This window comes from Coregonus lavaretus (genome assembly GCF_964263955.1).
Source record: "Coregonus lavaretus genome assembly, chromosome: 1".
In the NCBI taxonomy this organism is placed as follows: Eukaryota; Metazoa; Chordata; class Actinopteri; order Salmoniformes; family Salmonidae; genus Coregonus; species Coregonus lavaretus.
In genome coordinates this window covers 51500619-51517379 of record NC_139988.1, presented here as the reverse complement: position 1 = coordinate 51517379, position 16761 = coordinate 51500619, and the positions used below count along the sequence as shown (strand labels likewise).

At 42.4% G+C, this 16761-nt stretch overlaps 1 protein-coding gene across 5 annotated transcripts in view; it reads left to right on the top strand.

Annotated features, from left to right (window-relative positions):
- Positions 1-16761, top strand: part of LOC311109672 (KH domain-containing RNA-binding protein QKI) — a gene marked incomplete at both ends in the record, with an annotated part of 77633 nt that overhangs the window by 32268 nt on the left and 28604 nt on the right. For all 5 annotated transcript variants that reach the window (XM_084152633.1, XM_084152632.1, XM_084152630.1 and 2 more), the window contains one exon: positions 668-784. In XM_084152633.1, coding sequence (XP_084008759.1) covers positions 668-784 — 117 coding nt within the window. The remainder of the gene's footprint in view (positions 1-667; positions 785-16761) is intronic.

Below are 16761 nucleotides of genomic sequence, written 5' to 3'. Positions count from 1 at the left end.
TTTCATTGTTCTTGTCTGTTTTTATTGTATCCAGTAGGTCTTGTTGCTCTGTTTCGCTTGTATCCAGTGGGTCTTGTTGCTATATACTTTGATAGTGACTATCAGTCAATCAATCTGCCAGTCAGTCAGTCAGTCTGTCTCTCTTGTCCTTTAAGTCCCAGGACCTGTCTGTGTGTCAGTCTCAGTCCCAGCTCATCGATATGCAGCAGCCGTCATGAGTCTTGACTGACAGGCAGTGTAAGGTCCAGTGAGGAGAAGAGCAGAGAGGAGCTGCTGATCGATGGGCGAACGATTGCTGAGCTTTATCTTGTCAGCGGCGGCTGGTCGCAAGGCGCTCCCGATATCGGCTGCTTTTCAGCCGCCATCGAGCGCCATTGTGTAAGAGCACTGGGCGGGTGATGTGGGCATGAGATTACAGCGAGGTGGGAGGGGCTACCTCGTCTGCATCATCGCCTTGTTTTCTCGTTCTTTCTCTCTGTTTCCGTATCTTTGTATCTGATCCCTCTCTCTTCTCAACGTGTCAGGGTTGAGAAAATCAGTTAACATTTCGATTACAGATATGTTTCAACTGTCTACTATGTCCTCATACATATCAATGATACATTGACATGTTGAAGAACTTCTAAGCTCTGGTTCTAATTTGTGTGTGTGTGTGTTTCTCTGGCAGTTTAACTTTGTGGGCCGTATCCTGGGACCACGGGGGCTGACAGCCAAGCAGCTGGAGGCAGAGACAGGATGTAAAATCATGGTGCGCGGAAAAGGCTCCATGAGGGACAAGAAGAAGGTAAGGCGAGCACACACACACACACACACGGACACACACTTGTTTTTCTATCCTCTTGGGGACCTAAAATTGATTCCCATTCAAAATCCTATTTTCCCTAACCCCTAACCTTAAACCTAACCCTAACCTTAACCTGTAACCCAAACCCTAAACATTTACATTTACATTTTAGTCATTTAGCAGACGCTCTCTCGCGATTTACAGTTAGTGAGTGCATACATTTTTTCATACTGGGGTTAGGTTTTTCATAAACCTAACCCCTAACCCTAAACCCCTAAATTTAAAATAGCCTATGTCCTTATGGGGACAAGGGAAATGTCCCCACAAGGGAGTTTTTTTCTTCTTGTTTTACTATTCTTGTGGGGACCTTTGGGGATTTCAGGCCACCACGAGGATAGAAGAACAAGATCACACACACACACACACACACACGCACACACACACACACGCACACACACACACACACACACACCCCGACACACACACACACACACACACACACAGGCACTATAAGCTCACCCTCACACACAGATATGCTATTTTACAAAGTAAAACCTTACTTTGTTTTCTCTCGTTATCGATCATGTCAGCAATTGACCTCCCTAATCTCTCATCTTTTCTCAGATGCTTTCCGTTGATACAGGCTCTAGTCATTGTGTCAAACTGGTAGAGTGTGTTTTCATACAGTGTGTATGAACGGTACTACTATCCTCCCAGGGGTGTGTCCACTAGTCTGCAGGGGTGTGTCCACTAGTCTGCAGGGGTGTGTCCACTACTCTGCAGGGCCGTCTGAAGAGCTCAGCTATTTCCTTCTATTGGGAAACAACAATCATTCCCCCAAGCTGCACCGTGGCTCTGAGAGGGGCAGGTGTTCAAACATTGTCCTTGGCCTCAGATCTGTGGGGCCCAGCAGCAGTGGGGTAGAGGGGCCCCCAGTCCAGCCTGGCCCTGTCCCTGAAACGTCACCATGTTGGGGCGGTGTGATCTTCTAACCCTGGCCCCTGCAGGATGGGAGAGGAGCACTGGGACCAGGGGGTCATCCATGCTCCTCTTAGGCATACACACACACGTGCGCACGGACACTTGGACAATTACACACACATGTGCGCATACGCACACACGGACACGCACACAGACATTTATTTATGTCCCATCTTTCTCTTTTCAGAGAAAGGTCAGTTTTTGTTTCCACTGTATAAGCAGGGCCTGGCCTTCTATTTGGACAAGTGGTGTTAGTGGAGATGATTATCTGAGCTCTTCCACAGAGTCCCAGTGGGGGCGCTACCAGAAAAAATAAAACAAGTGTCTCTGATATCCATGTTGTGGTCTCCTGCACTCCTCCACATCTGCTTCAGCTCGCCATCCTGCAGAAACCCAGCTGCTCTATCATATCTCTCACCACAGAGCTGGAGAGGCTCTCTCTTTAGTCAAACCGCTATGTTGTTAGTGATTAACTGTATTACAGGGTAAGTCAAACTACTGGTCTTTCTCACATCATAAAGCACAGTCAATGACCCCCTCTAACCTTTTTATTCCCAGTCTCTTTCTCTGTCTTCCCCTCTTTCCCTCTCTCTGTTTCATTTTCTGTCTTTCTCTCTCTTTCTCTTTCTCTTTCTCTTTCTCTTTCTCTTTCTCTCTCTCTCTCTCTCTCTCTCTCTCTCTCTCTCTCTCTCTCTCTCTCTCTCTCTCTCTCTCTCTCTCTCTCTCTCTCTCTCTCTCTCTCTCTCTCTCTCTCTCTCTCTCTCTCTCTCTCTCTCTCTCTCTCTCTCTCTCTCTCTCCCCCTCTCTGTGACTGAAGGGCATTGTTGTTGCAATGGTTATTGGGTTCCATGCTACCTGCACGCAATTTATTAGATTACCGGGCAGCACAGAGGCAGGTGTCCTTGTCCTCTGCGTAATGTCTCATGCCACATACACACTCCTTAAGTGAAACAAATGCCTGCTGACACAGATTGGGTCTTGTGGAATGCAGAAGGCAGTGGAAACACAGCCCCACCACAGCAGCCAGCCAATAGATAACAATTGAGAAGCAGCATTCCCACACTCACTTACATAACCATAGGATGTGTGTTAGGACTCCAATTATACCAGGGCTACGCGAAACCACACAAAACATGTATACAGGGATTTCTCAGTTACGACAGAAAATCCTGCTATATTAAAATTTAAAATACCAAAGTTGAATTCTGAGAATATAAATATAGCGATCGTTGGAGAGCTTGGTGTAAGGTCAGCCCTGGAAGTGGGGTGATGTTTGAGACAAATGGTGACACAGCAGGTGATGTCTACAGCCTTAGAGTGGGCGGGGTCTCAGCAGCGCTGGGCATTGATTGGATGAGAGAGTGCCTCAGTGTCTCTCAGTGTGTCAGCCAAAGCAGTGTGACAGACATTAGTGCTCTGTTGTGTGACTGTTGTGTGCTCTGATGCTATGGGAAGGAGGCTAGCTTAATTAATTGTGCGTCCATGACCAGTGGTAATAAAGGCAGCAGACTAGGACGGGGGCCAGCAGTGGGCTGTACTGTGGATCACTGGCAGCAGTAGCGGCACTGCCACCATGTTTGCACACAGACATGAGCACACACACATAACCAACCACACATGTCATTGTCCTTACAATAGCTTTCAGCCAGACTCTGTCTTCCACTGCTATAGGCCCTCTGGCTATTACAGTTACTATGACTGTCAGAGTGGCTTCACACAGATCTACTCTACTCTAGTCCCATACCCACACTGCCTACTCTACTCACACAGCACATCGCTTATACAGTAGCTCCCCTTCTCTGAGACACTGTGTGTGTGTGTGTGTGTGTGTGTGTGTGTGGCTGTGTGTGCGCATCTCTCACTCACTCACTCGATCTCTCTCTCCTCTATCTCTCTCTTTCTCAGTTCATGAGAGTCTGGGAATTACTTTCCAAGTTGCTCTGTTAAAGCAACACTGTGCATAGTTTACATACATATCAGTCTTGTTGTTTGTTGCATCAGTATTTCCACAGGTCTCCAAGCGACACTACAGTAACTTACCGTGCAGCTAACCTTGAGCTCATAGCGGTTTGAATTAGTGTGCTGAATCTTAAGGTCTCCTTAATTACTGACTCCTCTTAGCATATATTCTGCCAGACAGCATGACTGGCTCAGCAGGGAGAATACCAAGCAACCCAAAATTGGTTCTGTGAAAGTTCCCAGAACATTCGTTAGGTTGCGACAGATGTTCTCATAACACAAAAACTGTCCAGTTGTGCTGATGATTATACAGTGTTTGTTAAAACATTCACCTGTGGTTACAAGAACGTTCCTAGAGTACATTTATTCTGTTCTTTAAAGGTTGTGGGAACAGTCTGGTGGGAATACAGAAGATATGTTCTCAAAACACAAAAACTGTCCAGTTGTGAGGATGACTATACAATGTTTCTTTTAGGGTGGAAAAAACATTCACATTCACCTGATGTTACAAGAACCACATGTATGTTCTTTAGAAGTTCCTAACACATTTCTTTAGATTGTGGTAATATTGTGGGGATATGACAAGAGACATGTTCACAAAACACAAAAACTGTCCAGTTGTGCTAATGATTACAATGGTTCTATTAGGTTGAAAAAACATTTGCTGGATGTTGCAAGAATGTTCCCAGAACACATTTTTTATGTTCTTTAAATGTACCTAAAACATTTCTTTAGGTTGTGGGAAAATAGTGGGGATATACTGTATACACTCAGTGGTACGTTTATTAGGTACACCCATCTAGTACCGGGTCGGACTGACCCCATTTGCCTCCAGAACAGCCTGAATTCTTCGGGGCATGGATGTACAAGGTGTCGTAAACGTTCCACAGGGATGTTGGTCCATGACATCACGCAGTTGTTGCAAACAGCCCGTTCCATCTCATCCCAAAGATGCTCTATTGGGTTTGGTCAACAACAATGTTCAGATACGCTGTGGCGTTCAATCATTGCTCAATTGGTATCAAGGGACCTAACATGTGCCAGGAAAACATTCCCCACACCAGTACACCACCGCCACCAGCCTGTACCGTTGACAACAGGCAGGATGGGGCCATGGACTCATACTGCTTAAGCCAAATCCTGACTCTGCCATCAGCATGACACAACAGGAACCGGGATTAGCTGATAGGAGTGGAACCCGGTGTGGTCGTCTGCTGCAATAGCCCATCCGTGACAAGAATCAACGAGTTGTGCGTTCCGAGATGACTGTCTGCACACTACTGTTGTACTGCGCCATTAATTGTCTGTCTGTGGCCCGCCTGTTAGCTTGCATGATTCTTGCTATTGTCCTCTGAGCTCTCTCTTCTGATTGGATGTTTTTTGTTTGTCGCATCATTCTCAGTACACCCTAGACACTGTCGTGCGTGAAAAGCCCAGGAGGACAGCCGTTTCTGAGATACTGGATCCGGTGCGCCTGGAACCAACGATCATACCATGCTTAAAGTCGACTTAGGTCACTCGTTTTGACATTCTAATGTTCAATTGAACAGTAACTGAATGCCTCAATGTCTGGATGCCTGCTTTATATAGCATGCCACGGCCACGTGACTCACTATCTGTAGGAGCGATCCATTTTTGTGAACGGGGTGGTGTACCTAATAAACTGGCCACTGAGTGTACAAAATCTGTCCAGTTGTGATGACATTCTTACAAAGTTTGTATCAGGCTGCACAAAATATTCACTCAATGTTCTTCCTATGTTCCCGTAATGATAATGTGTTATCTTACTCTTGAGGAAGTGAATTGTACAACAGTCCATGTAGAAACAGATATGGCAATTATCTGGAATCACATAAACATTTACTAGACATTTATTGTACAAACATAGTTTAACCATATTTTGTTGACAGTCACAAGCCGGGATTGAACCAGGGAGTTTAGGAGCGTTATCCCTGGAATTTATCCACTGCGCCACTGGGATGGGACTGACACAAATATAAAGCTGTTTACAGCTTTACTCTGACTTCCAGGTCGTGGTCTTTGTCTTTGCAAAGGAGAGAGTAAGTACATCTAGAAAAATAAGTATCCTCTATTATTTCTTACTCTATCAATCTTCTTTATATACTGTCAAGTTGGGATGTTTTGACTTTTATTTTCCCTACAAACTTGACATCAAAAATCATGTTAAATCATTGCCTGGTAGATTGCAGTGAGGTCCACATACAGTGCCTTCAGAAAGTATTCACACCCCTTGACTTTTTCCACATTTTGTTGTGTTACAAAGTAGGATGAAAATTGATTGAATTGTCATTTTTTGCCAACGATCTACCCAAAATACTTTGTAATATCAAAGAAAAATTATAGCATTAAAAAAAAAAAATTAAAAAAAAAGAAACAAAATATTTCATATATCTTGATTACATCACCTTTGGCAGCGATTACAGCTGTGAGCCTTTCTGGGTAAGTCTCTAAGAGCTTTCCACACCTAGATTGTGCAACATTTGCCCATTATTAATTTCAAAATTCTTCAAGCTCTGTCAAATTTGTTGTTGATCGTTGCTAGACAACCATTTTCAGGTCTTGCCATAGATTTTCAAGCACATTTAAGTCAAGACTGTAACTCGGCCACTCAGGAACATTCACAGTCTTCTTGGTAAGCAACTCCAGTGTAGATTTGGCCTTGTGCTTTAGGTTATTGTCCTGCTGAAAGGTGAATTCATCTCCCAGTGTCTGGTGGAAAGCAGGCTGAACCAGGTTTTCCTCTAGGATTTTGCTTGTGCTTAGCTCAATCCCATTTATTTTTTATCCAGAAAAACTCCCCAGTCCTTAACGATTATAAGCACACCCATAACATGATGCAGCCACCACTATGCTTGAAAATATGGAGGGTGGTACTCAGTAGTGTGTTGTATTGGATTTGCCCCAAACATAGCACTTTGTATTCAGGACAAAAAGTTAATTAATTGCTTTGCCACGTTTGTTTTGCAGTACTACTTTAGTGCCTTGTTGCAAATAGGATGCATGTTTTGGAATATTTTTATTCTGTACAGGCTTCCTTCTTTTCACTCTGTCAATTAGGTTAGTATTGTGGAGTAACTAAAATGTTGTTGATCCATCCTCAGTTTTCTCCTATCACAGCCATTAAACTCTGTAACAGTTTTAAAGTCACTGTTGGCCTCATGGTGAAATCCATGTACGGTTTCCTTCCTCTCCGACAACTAAGTTAGGAATGACGCCTGTATCCTTGTAGTGACTGGGTGTATTGATACACCTTCCAAAGTGTAATTAATAGCTTCACCATGCTCAAAGGGAAATTCAATGTCTGCTTTTTTAAATGTTTACCCATTTACCAATAGGTGCCCTTCTTTGCGAGGCATTGGAAAACCTCCCTGGTCTTTGTGGTTGAATCTGTGTTTGAAATTCACTGCTCGACTGAGGGACCTTACAGATAATTTTATGTGTGGGGTACAAAGATGAGGTAGTCATTCAAAAATCATGTTAAACACTATTATTTCACACTGAGTGAGTCCATGCAACTTATTATGTGACTTGTTAAGCAAATTCTTAGTCCTGAACTTATTTAGGCTTGCCAGAACAACGCGGTTGAATACTTATTGACTCAATTAATTTCTAAGAATTTCTAAAAACATTAATCCACTTTGACGTGTAGGTCAGTGACAAAAAAATCTAAATTTAATCCATTTTAAAATCAGGCTGTAACAAGGAGTGTGAATACATACTGAAAGGCACTGTAGATATGCATATACAGTGGGGGAAAAGGTATTTAGTCAGCCACCAATTGTGCAAGTTCTCCCACTTAAAAAGATGAGAGAGGCCTGTAATTTTCATCATAGGTACACGTCAACTATGACAGACAAAATGAGAAAAAAAAATCCAGAAAATCACATTGTAGGATTTTTTATGAATTTATTTGCAAATTATGGTGGAAAATAAGTATTTGGTCACCTACAAACAAGCAAGATTTCTGGCTCTCACAGACCTGTAACTTCTTCTTTAAGAGGCTCCTCTGTCCTCCACTCGTTACCTGTATTAATGGCACCTGTTTGAACTTGTTATCAGTATAAAAGACACCTGTCCACAACCTCAAACAGTCACACTCCAAACTCCACTATGGCCAAGACCAAAGAGCTGTCAAAGGACACCAGAAACAAAATTGTAGACCTGCACCAGGCTGGGAAGACTGAATCTGCAATAGGTAAGCAGCTTGTTTTGAAGAAATCAACTGTGGGAGCAATTATTAGGAAATGGAAGACATACAAGACCACTGATAATCTCCCTCGATCTGGGGCTCCACACAAGATCTCACCCCGTGGGGTCAAAATGATCACAAGAACGGTGAGCAAAAATCCCAGAACCACACGGGGGGACCTAGTGAATGACCTGCAGAGAGCTGGGACCAAAGTAACAAAGCCTACCATCAGTAACACACTACGACGCCAGGGACTCAAATCCTGCAGTGCCAGATGTGTCCCCCTGCTTAAGCCAGTACATGTCCAGGCCCGTCTGAAGTTTGCTAGAGTGCATTTGGATGATCCAGAAGAGGATTGGGAGAATGTCATATGGTCAGATGAAACCAAAATATAACTTTTTGGTAAAAACTCAACTCGTCGTGTTTGGAGGACAAAGAATGCTGAGTTGCATCCAAAGAACACCATACCTACTGTGAAGCATGGGGGTGGAAACATCATGCTTTGGGGCTGTTTTTCTGCAAAGGGACCATCACGACTGATCCGTGTAAAGGAAAGAATGAATGGGGCCATGTATCGTGAGATTTTGAGTGAAAACCTCCTTCCATCAGCAAGGGCATTGAAGATGAAACGTGGCTGGGTCTTTCAGCATGACAATGATCCCGAACACACCGCCCGGGCAACGAAGGAGTGGCTTCGTAAGAAGCATTTCAAGGTCCTGGAGTGGCCTAGCCAGTCTCCAGATCTCAACCCCATAGAAAATCTTTGGAGGGAGTTGAAAGTCTGTGTTGCCCAGCGACAGCCCCAAAACATCACTGCTCTAGAGGAGATCTGCATGGAGGAATGGGCCAAAATACCAGCCACAGTGTGTGAAAACCTTGTGAAGACTTACAGAAAACGTTTGACCTGTGTCATTGCCAACAAAGGGTATATAACAAAGTATTGAGAAACTTTTGTTATTGACCAAATACTTATTTTCCACCATAATTTGCAAATAAATTCATTAAAAATCCTACAATGTGATTTTCTGGAGAAAAAAAATCTCATTTTGTCTGTCATAGTTGACGTGTACCTATGATGAAAATTACAGGCCTCTCTCATCTTTTTAAGTGGGAGAACTTGCACAATTGGTGGCTGACTAAATACTTTTTTTCCCCACTGTATAGCAATGTTTGGACAATACCCTGATAAAATATGATGATGTAAGAACATGGAAATGCCATTTTTTAAAAAGTTTGGCAACTTAATATAATAATGTTACATTACACATCAATATTAGCAGAATATTGCAGCAATGTTTTCAGAACTACTTCCATTATCATTGAACTATGTTTTTAGAACAATTCTGTATCATGTCATAACCTTACAGAATAACTTTATAATAGTCTTGAAGGAATGTTTCTTGTTTGTTGTTATACAGTATGTGTTAGTAGTAATATCTCCATCAACATTAACTGAATATTCCAGGAATGTTTTTTTTAGAATAACTTCTATTGATCCAACATTTATTGCTGAAGTATGTTCAGGGAACGTTATTAGAACCATCATGTCATAATGTCACACTATAAAAGAAATGGAGAGCTGCACACTCTAGGAGCTCACATGCAAGTATGTTCTAAGAACATTACCGGAACATTGTGTAATTACATTCCCAGGCAACCTAATGAGAACCTTAGGAGAATGTTCTGTGCCAGTTTTTACAGATGTTGTGGACAACATTGCAAGGATGATTCATTTCAAACATTTTCTTATAAAAAAATATTTGGTGATAAAAAACATTATTTAAATGTTTGTGGGACGTTATCATCCTAATGTTAGCTCAAACCCTAACTAGAACATAATGGGATGTTAGCTAATGTTCTGGGAATGTTCCCGGTTTGCTGGGCTGTTTGTTGTTATCAATATACATCCTTGGAATGTTCTCTATTCATTCTCTTGGGTATTATTCCTAAGGTGTGGAAGGCGGCCTATGTTCTCCCGCTCCACAAAGGTGGTGATCCCTGCGATCTTAATAATTATCGTCCAATCTCAAAACGTTCATGTATAGCGAAAATATTAGAACTCTTGGTAAATTCTCAGCTGCGGTCCTTTTTAGATAGAAAATGTATTCTGAATGCTCACCAGTCAGGCTTTAGACCAGGCCACAGCACCATCTCGGCTGCTTCTCTAGTCATAAATTACATAGTTAATGCACTAGACAGGAAACAGCACTGCGCTGCCTTTTATATTGATCTGTTGAAAGCATTCGATGCGGTTGATCATGCATTCCTGCTACGGAGGCTATCCGAAATTGGTGACCTTAATTCATCGATCAAGTACAAAGGAGGAGCAAAAACCCACAGACAATCGGCCCTCCGTGGAATGAATTTGACAAGTGGTCTAGACCAAGCAGCCTGTGGCTGGTTGAAAAATTACCTGCACGACAGAAGTCAATGTACAGTTGAAGTCGGAAGTTTACATACACTTAGGTTGGAGTCATTAAAACTTGTTTTTCAACCACTCCACAAATTTCTTGTTAACAAACTATAGTTTTGGCAAGTGGGTTAGGACATCTACTTTGTGCATGACACAAGTAATCTTTCCAACAATTGTTTACAGACAGATTAATTCACCTATAATTCACTGTATCACAATTCCAGTGGGTCAGAAGTTTACATACACTAAGTTGACTGTGCCTTTAAACAGCTTGGAAAATTCCAGTAAATTATGTCATGGCTTTAGAAGCTTCTGATAGGCTAATTGACATAATTTAAGTCAATTGGAGGTGTATGTGTGGATGTATTTCAAGGCCTACCTTCAAACTCAGTGCCTCTTTGCTTGACATCATGGGAAAATCAAAAGAAATCAGCCAAGGAAGGAGACGCATTCTGTCTCCTAGAAATGAACGTACTTTGGTGCTAAAAGTGCAAATCAATCCCAGAACAACAGCAAAGGACCTTGTGAAGATGCTGGAGAAAACAGCTACAAAAGTATCTATATCCACAGTAAAACTGCCATAAAAAAGCCAGACTAGGGTTTGCAACTGCACATGGGGACAAAGATTGTACTTTTTGGAGCAACATCACAAGACATCAGTCAGGAAGTTAAAGCTTGGTCGCAAATGGGTCTTCCAAATGGAAAATGACCCCAAGCATACTTCCAAAGTTGTGGCAAAATGGCTTAAGGACAACAAAGTCAAGGTATTGGAGTGGCCATCACAAAGCCCTGACCTCAATCCTATAGAAAATGTGTGGGCAGAACTGAAAAATCGTGTGCGAGCAAGGAGGCCTACAAACCTGACTCAGTTACACAGGCTCTGTCAGGAGAAATGGGCCCAAATTCACCCAACTTATTGTGGGAAGCTTGTGGAAGGCTACCCAAACCGTTTGACCCAAGTTAAACAATTTAAAGGCAATGCTACCAAATACTATTTGAGTGTATGTAACCTTCTAACCCACTGGGAATGTGATGAAAGAAATAAACGTTGAAATAAATCATTCTCTCTGCTATTATTCTGACATTTCACATTCTTAAAATGAAGTGGTGATCCTAACTGACCTAAGACAGGGAATTTCTACGAGGATTAAATGTCAGGAATTGTGAAAACTGAGTTTAAATGTTTTTGGCTAAGGTGTATGTAAACATCCGACTTCAACTGTATATCTGCTGATGGAGTTCGGTCTAATTTTCTTAACATAACCAAATGAGTGCCACAAAGCTCAATACTAGTCCCTTTACTGTTCACTATTTACATTCATAATTTTGGTTTGTCGCTGAATAATAATAACTGGGACCTACATCTCTATGCGGATGACAATGATTTATTCCCGTGCCCCATCAGTGCAGCAGGCCATTAAAGATCTTCAGCTTGGCTTTGATTCAATTCAAGAATCGCTCATCAATCTTAAATTAGTGCTAAATGTTGATTAAACCAAGTTTATGTTGTTCTCCAGGTCTTGTAAACCCTAAAGATCTGTGTATCTGCACCTTGAAGGGAGCCCAAATTGAGCAAGTCCCTCATAAGTATTTAGGTATTTGGATTGATGGTAAGCTGTCTTTTAAAACCCACATTGAAAAACAAACAAAGAAGCTGAGAATTTAGATCGGTTTCCTCTATAGAAATAAATCCTGCCTTACTTTTGAAACAGGAGGAAGAATGTTCAAGCATCGCTCCTCCCAGTACTTGACTATGGTGATATTATCTACATGCACGCAGCAGCCTCTGTTTTAAATCCTTTAGATTCAATCTATCACTCAGCCCTGCGTCTTATCACTGGAGAAAATGTTCGAACACATCATTGCCTTTTATATAGTTCTGTTGGCTGGGGGTCTGACTACCAGAAGGGCCCAACATTGGCTGCTATTTGTATATAAAGCAGTTCTCCAGAAACTCCCTAACTACCTCACCTCACTTCTTAATTGGAAATCTAGCTACCACCAGACTCGCTCTCAAGACTGGCTGGTTCTAGAAGTTCCTTGGGTCTCCACAGAGTCCGGGAAGATTGGCTTTAGTTATTGCGTCCCTAGTGCATGGAATAACCTGCATGCCACTTTGAGGCTTGACTCTCTTGTCTCGAAGGGTCAGTTCAGGACATTGATTAGGAATGTGGTGAAGGAGAACTGCATTTGTTTTGATTGATGTTTTGATGTGAAATTGTATCAGTCGCTTTTGAATTTGGTTTGTTGAAATGTGATATTTTGAATTGATAGTGTTGTTTTGGTACTGATTGTTGATTTGTTGTTCCCAGGGCACCCTTGAAAATGAGTCCCTGGTCTCAATGGGTTTCCCCCGGTTAAATAAAGGTTAAATAAAACATTTAAATGTATTGGTTGTTAGGCCTATACAGGGTATTACTTTGACCACCTAGTTGCAGGAGAAATGTTCCTGCCTCGTGTATTCGAGGTTAAAAAATGTTTCTAAAGTTTGTAATTTCCACTTTAAAATGTGAGACTTGATTTACATAAAATGTATAAAAAATGTCAATTCATTATAATCCACATAGTAATTCACATTTCCTGTTGCTGCAGGATTATTTATAAAATTAAGATCCTATACCTTGGTAGGTGTCTCGGATGATATCTCCATTAATGTTAGCGGAACGTTCCAGTAATGTTTTCCCAGAACCAATTTAATTCAATCCAGACATGATTTGCTGAATAATGTTTAAGGAATGTTATTGGAACAATCATGTCATAACGTCACACTATAACGTTATGAGAGCATTGTGGGAATATTCCCTGCTTGTTGTTATGGGTGTTTTTAATAACATTTCCATCAACATTAGCAGAACGTAATGTTTTCTCAGAACCATTTCTATTGCTCTCACATTTTGTTGCGGCAGTATGTTCTACAAACATTACTGGTACATTGCATTATTACATTACCTGGAAACCTAATTGAACATTTGGAGAATGTTCTGTGGTGGTTGTTACAGATGTTGTGCACAACATTGTAGTGAACGTTAGGAGAACGTTTAAAACATTTTCTGAAAAAAATAAATAATGTTATCAGAAACAATCTTTGAATGTTTTGGGGATATTATTATCCTAATGTTAGATAAAACCCTAACTAATCCTTATTGCGGACATAATTCTGATTCTGTGCTGGAATGTTGCAAACGAGAGTGCTGTAACAAAAGCAACAGCCTAGCCCTGGATTTGTCGTTCCTCCTAAATCCTTTGACAAGGAGCCTTTTACACAATCAAGAAGTCGTCTGGATTTCAGGGAACAGCACATTCTTCTAACTCTATACCCTCAAACTCAAATCCCTGCCCAGTGTGTGCATGCATGCGTGCGTGTGTGTCTCGGATTGGACTCTACAGACATTTTACATTGACATTGTAGTCATTTAGCAGATGCTCATATCCAGAGAGAGAGAGAGAGAGAGAGAGAGAGAGAGAGAGAGCTGGGACAAACACCCCATTGAAACCATGCATGCGGAGTTCTGGAAGACTCCCCCACATGTCCAGAGGAAAACTACAAATAATGCACGCAGGGCAGAATTAGGCCAATATCCACTAATAATAAAAACTTAAAAAATAGCAATTAAGTTTTGGAAACATCTCAAATACAGTGACCCCCTCTCATATCATTACCAAGCCCTGCAATGCCAAGAGCTGAGCAAAGAAAAGAGTCCCATCATCCAGCTGGTCCTGGGGCTGAGTTCACAAACCTGTTCTACTAACACACTGAAGCCTCAGGACCAGAACATCCAATCAATCAGAATAAACCAAATTACCACACAGTCAAAACAAAACTACATCGCTTATCTATCTCCCGAGTGGCACAGTGGTCTAAGGCACTGCTTCGCAGTGCTAGCTGTGCCACTAGAGATCCTGGTTCGAAGCCAGACTCTGTTGTAGCCGGCCGTTACCGGGAGACCCATGGTGCGGTGCACAATTCGTCCAGGGGAGGGGAGGGCAGGCTGGCAGGGATGTAGCTCAGTTGGTAGTGCATGGTGTTTGCAATGTCAGGGTTGTGGGTTCGATTCCCACGGGGGGCCAGTATGAAAAAAATAATGTATGCACTCACTAACTGTAAGTTGCTCTGGATAAGAGCATCTGCTAAATGACTAAAATGTATTGGCAAGCACAAAGTAAAATGCAGTGCTTTCTGGCCCTAAATTGACAGTACACCGTGGCTAACTATTTGACCATGGTTACTGATCAAAACCTTGACAAAGTACAGGCTCAGTGAGCACAGCCTTGCCATTGAGAAGGGTAGACACAGGAAAACCTGGCTCCCTGTAGAGGAAAGGCTGTGCAAACACTGCACCACAGCAGAACCTGAGACAGAGCTACATTTCCTGACAAAATGTCAAAAATAAAAAACAATTAGAGAGTGTCATTTCCCCAAATCTAAAACAGTTTTTCAAGGTTTCAAAGACCTCTCTGATGAGAATAGGCTACCCGTCCTGTTGGGGGAGGAAGCAGAGAGCTGTGGGTTGGCAGCGCATTACATTGCTGCCTGCCATAAGATGAGGGACCAACCAACCTGCACATGTCCTCTATATTGTTATTGTTCAATGGTTATTTTGACCCTTGGTTATTGTTGTTACTGTTTTCCCGTTGACAGTATTGATTATTATTATTTTAATTATGTTCATATTGTAAATATCCAAAGTAAGCTTTGGCAATATGTACATTGTTACGTCATGCCAATAAAGCAAATTTAATTGAATTGAGAGAGAGAGGACTAGTGTAGAAGAATGTTCAGTCTTAAAGGATTTCAACAGTAGCAGATTGAACCAGCCTGACTGAACCATGTATCCTGAGTTGTACATTCCTTTTCTTTTTGAAGAAAATCCACTGCCTTTAAACCGTTGACACTGACATGAGGAACCCACTCACTGTTGATCTCTCTTCTCTTTTCTCTGCCCTCACTTTCCCTGACTATTACAGATGCCGTCACTCACTGCAATATCTCCCAACTTTGATTCAGAGTGGAGGTGTTCACCTTGATTAACCTTTCTGTATAGTATACTCCCTTGCTCTGAAACTACAGAGACCAGCTTTACATCTCATTATTCTACAGCACCCTCAGCGTGTCATCAGCAACTAGAAACATCCGGTTTTCAGGGATACAGTGTCTTCAACCTAACTTCCTTTTCCCCTGAAAACCGGATGTGGAGCCCTGCTCAGGCGTTTCTTTTGCGCCTGCTATGTTAGGTTACTTCACAGTGACTCACTGACGGAAGTAAGTTATTAGGAACGGTGCCAAGAAGAGATAAGTAATGGAATAGCGTTTAGCTGTTCACATGCCAGTGCACACACACACACACACACACACATAGTCACAGTCACGCTCACACACCCAGGCGCATACACACACACTCACACTTGCACACACACACTTTTTAAAACTAGGATATACCTACCAACCCACCATCCTAAGTACCCTGTACCCCTGTCCACCCCCCTCCTCAGTTCCCCTGTCTCCCCTCTACCCAATTAGTCTTCCTTTGTGCTGTCATATTGGCCCGGCTACAGTGTTCTCCCGCACTGTTCTTTTGTGGGGCTGACTGATTCCTTCAGGGGAGGCTTTATTGCCTGGGATAGGATTACAAAAGAGCTGGCCCATGGATTTATGGTAATTAATTATGCTCCAGGTCCGTGGTAGTGGCGAGAGAGCGAGAGAGAGGAAGGGGGGAAAGAGAGAGAGAGGGCAGTGAGAGGTAGACATGGAAGGGTCGCACAGCTGGACATGCAAGCATTTAAAAGGGCTGAGGGAACATCACCTTGACTGCCGCCATGTCATGTTGCTTCATACTGGAGGGCTGTGTGTGTGTGTGTGTGTGTGTGTGTGTGTGTTGGGCCGACTTCCACCGGACTCCAGATGTACCCCGTGTCAGAACCAACCCCAGCACACGCACACACACACACACAAACACACACACACACACACATCCGTCCACCCCTCTGAACCCCTTCTGGTAGTGTTGCTCTGGCTTTTCCTGGATGTTATTGATGATGTGTTAGTGGGTGGGCTGGCTGGTCTGTGACAGCTAGACGCTGGGGATCCATTTTTAGTGCTTGCCATGAGAAAGTAATACGAGATAAATCAAGTCAGGAGAAAGTAGATAACCAGAGAATATGAGGAGGAAATCATATCAATATTGTCGTTTGTACTGTGTATTTGCTTTCGGTTGAGATGGATTCCAAGATAATCACATAATATGTGGTTGATGTTTAGTTGGGTGTTCATGATAGTGTTTGGAACTATGGTCATACAAGCGTTCAATACCTTTGGAGTGCATTGAGAATGACTACATATGGCATAAATTGCCGGCCAGTGGTTGCAAAAAGCCTATCACACTTTCTAATAAAAGATCCACACCACATGGTCTTTCT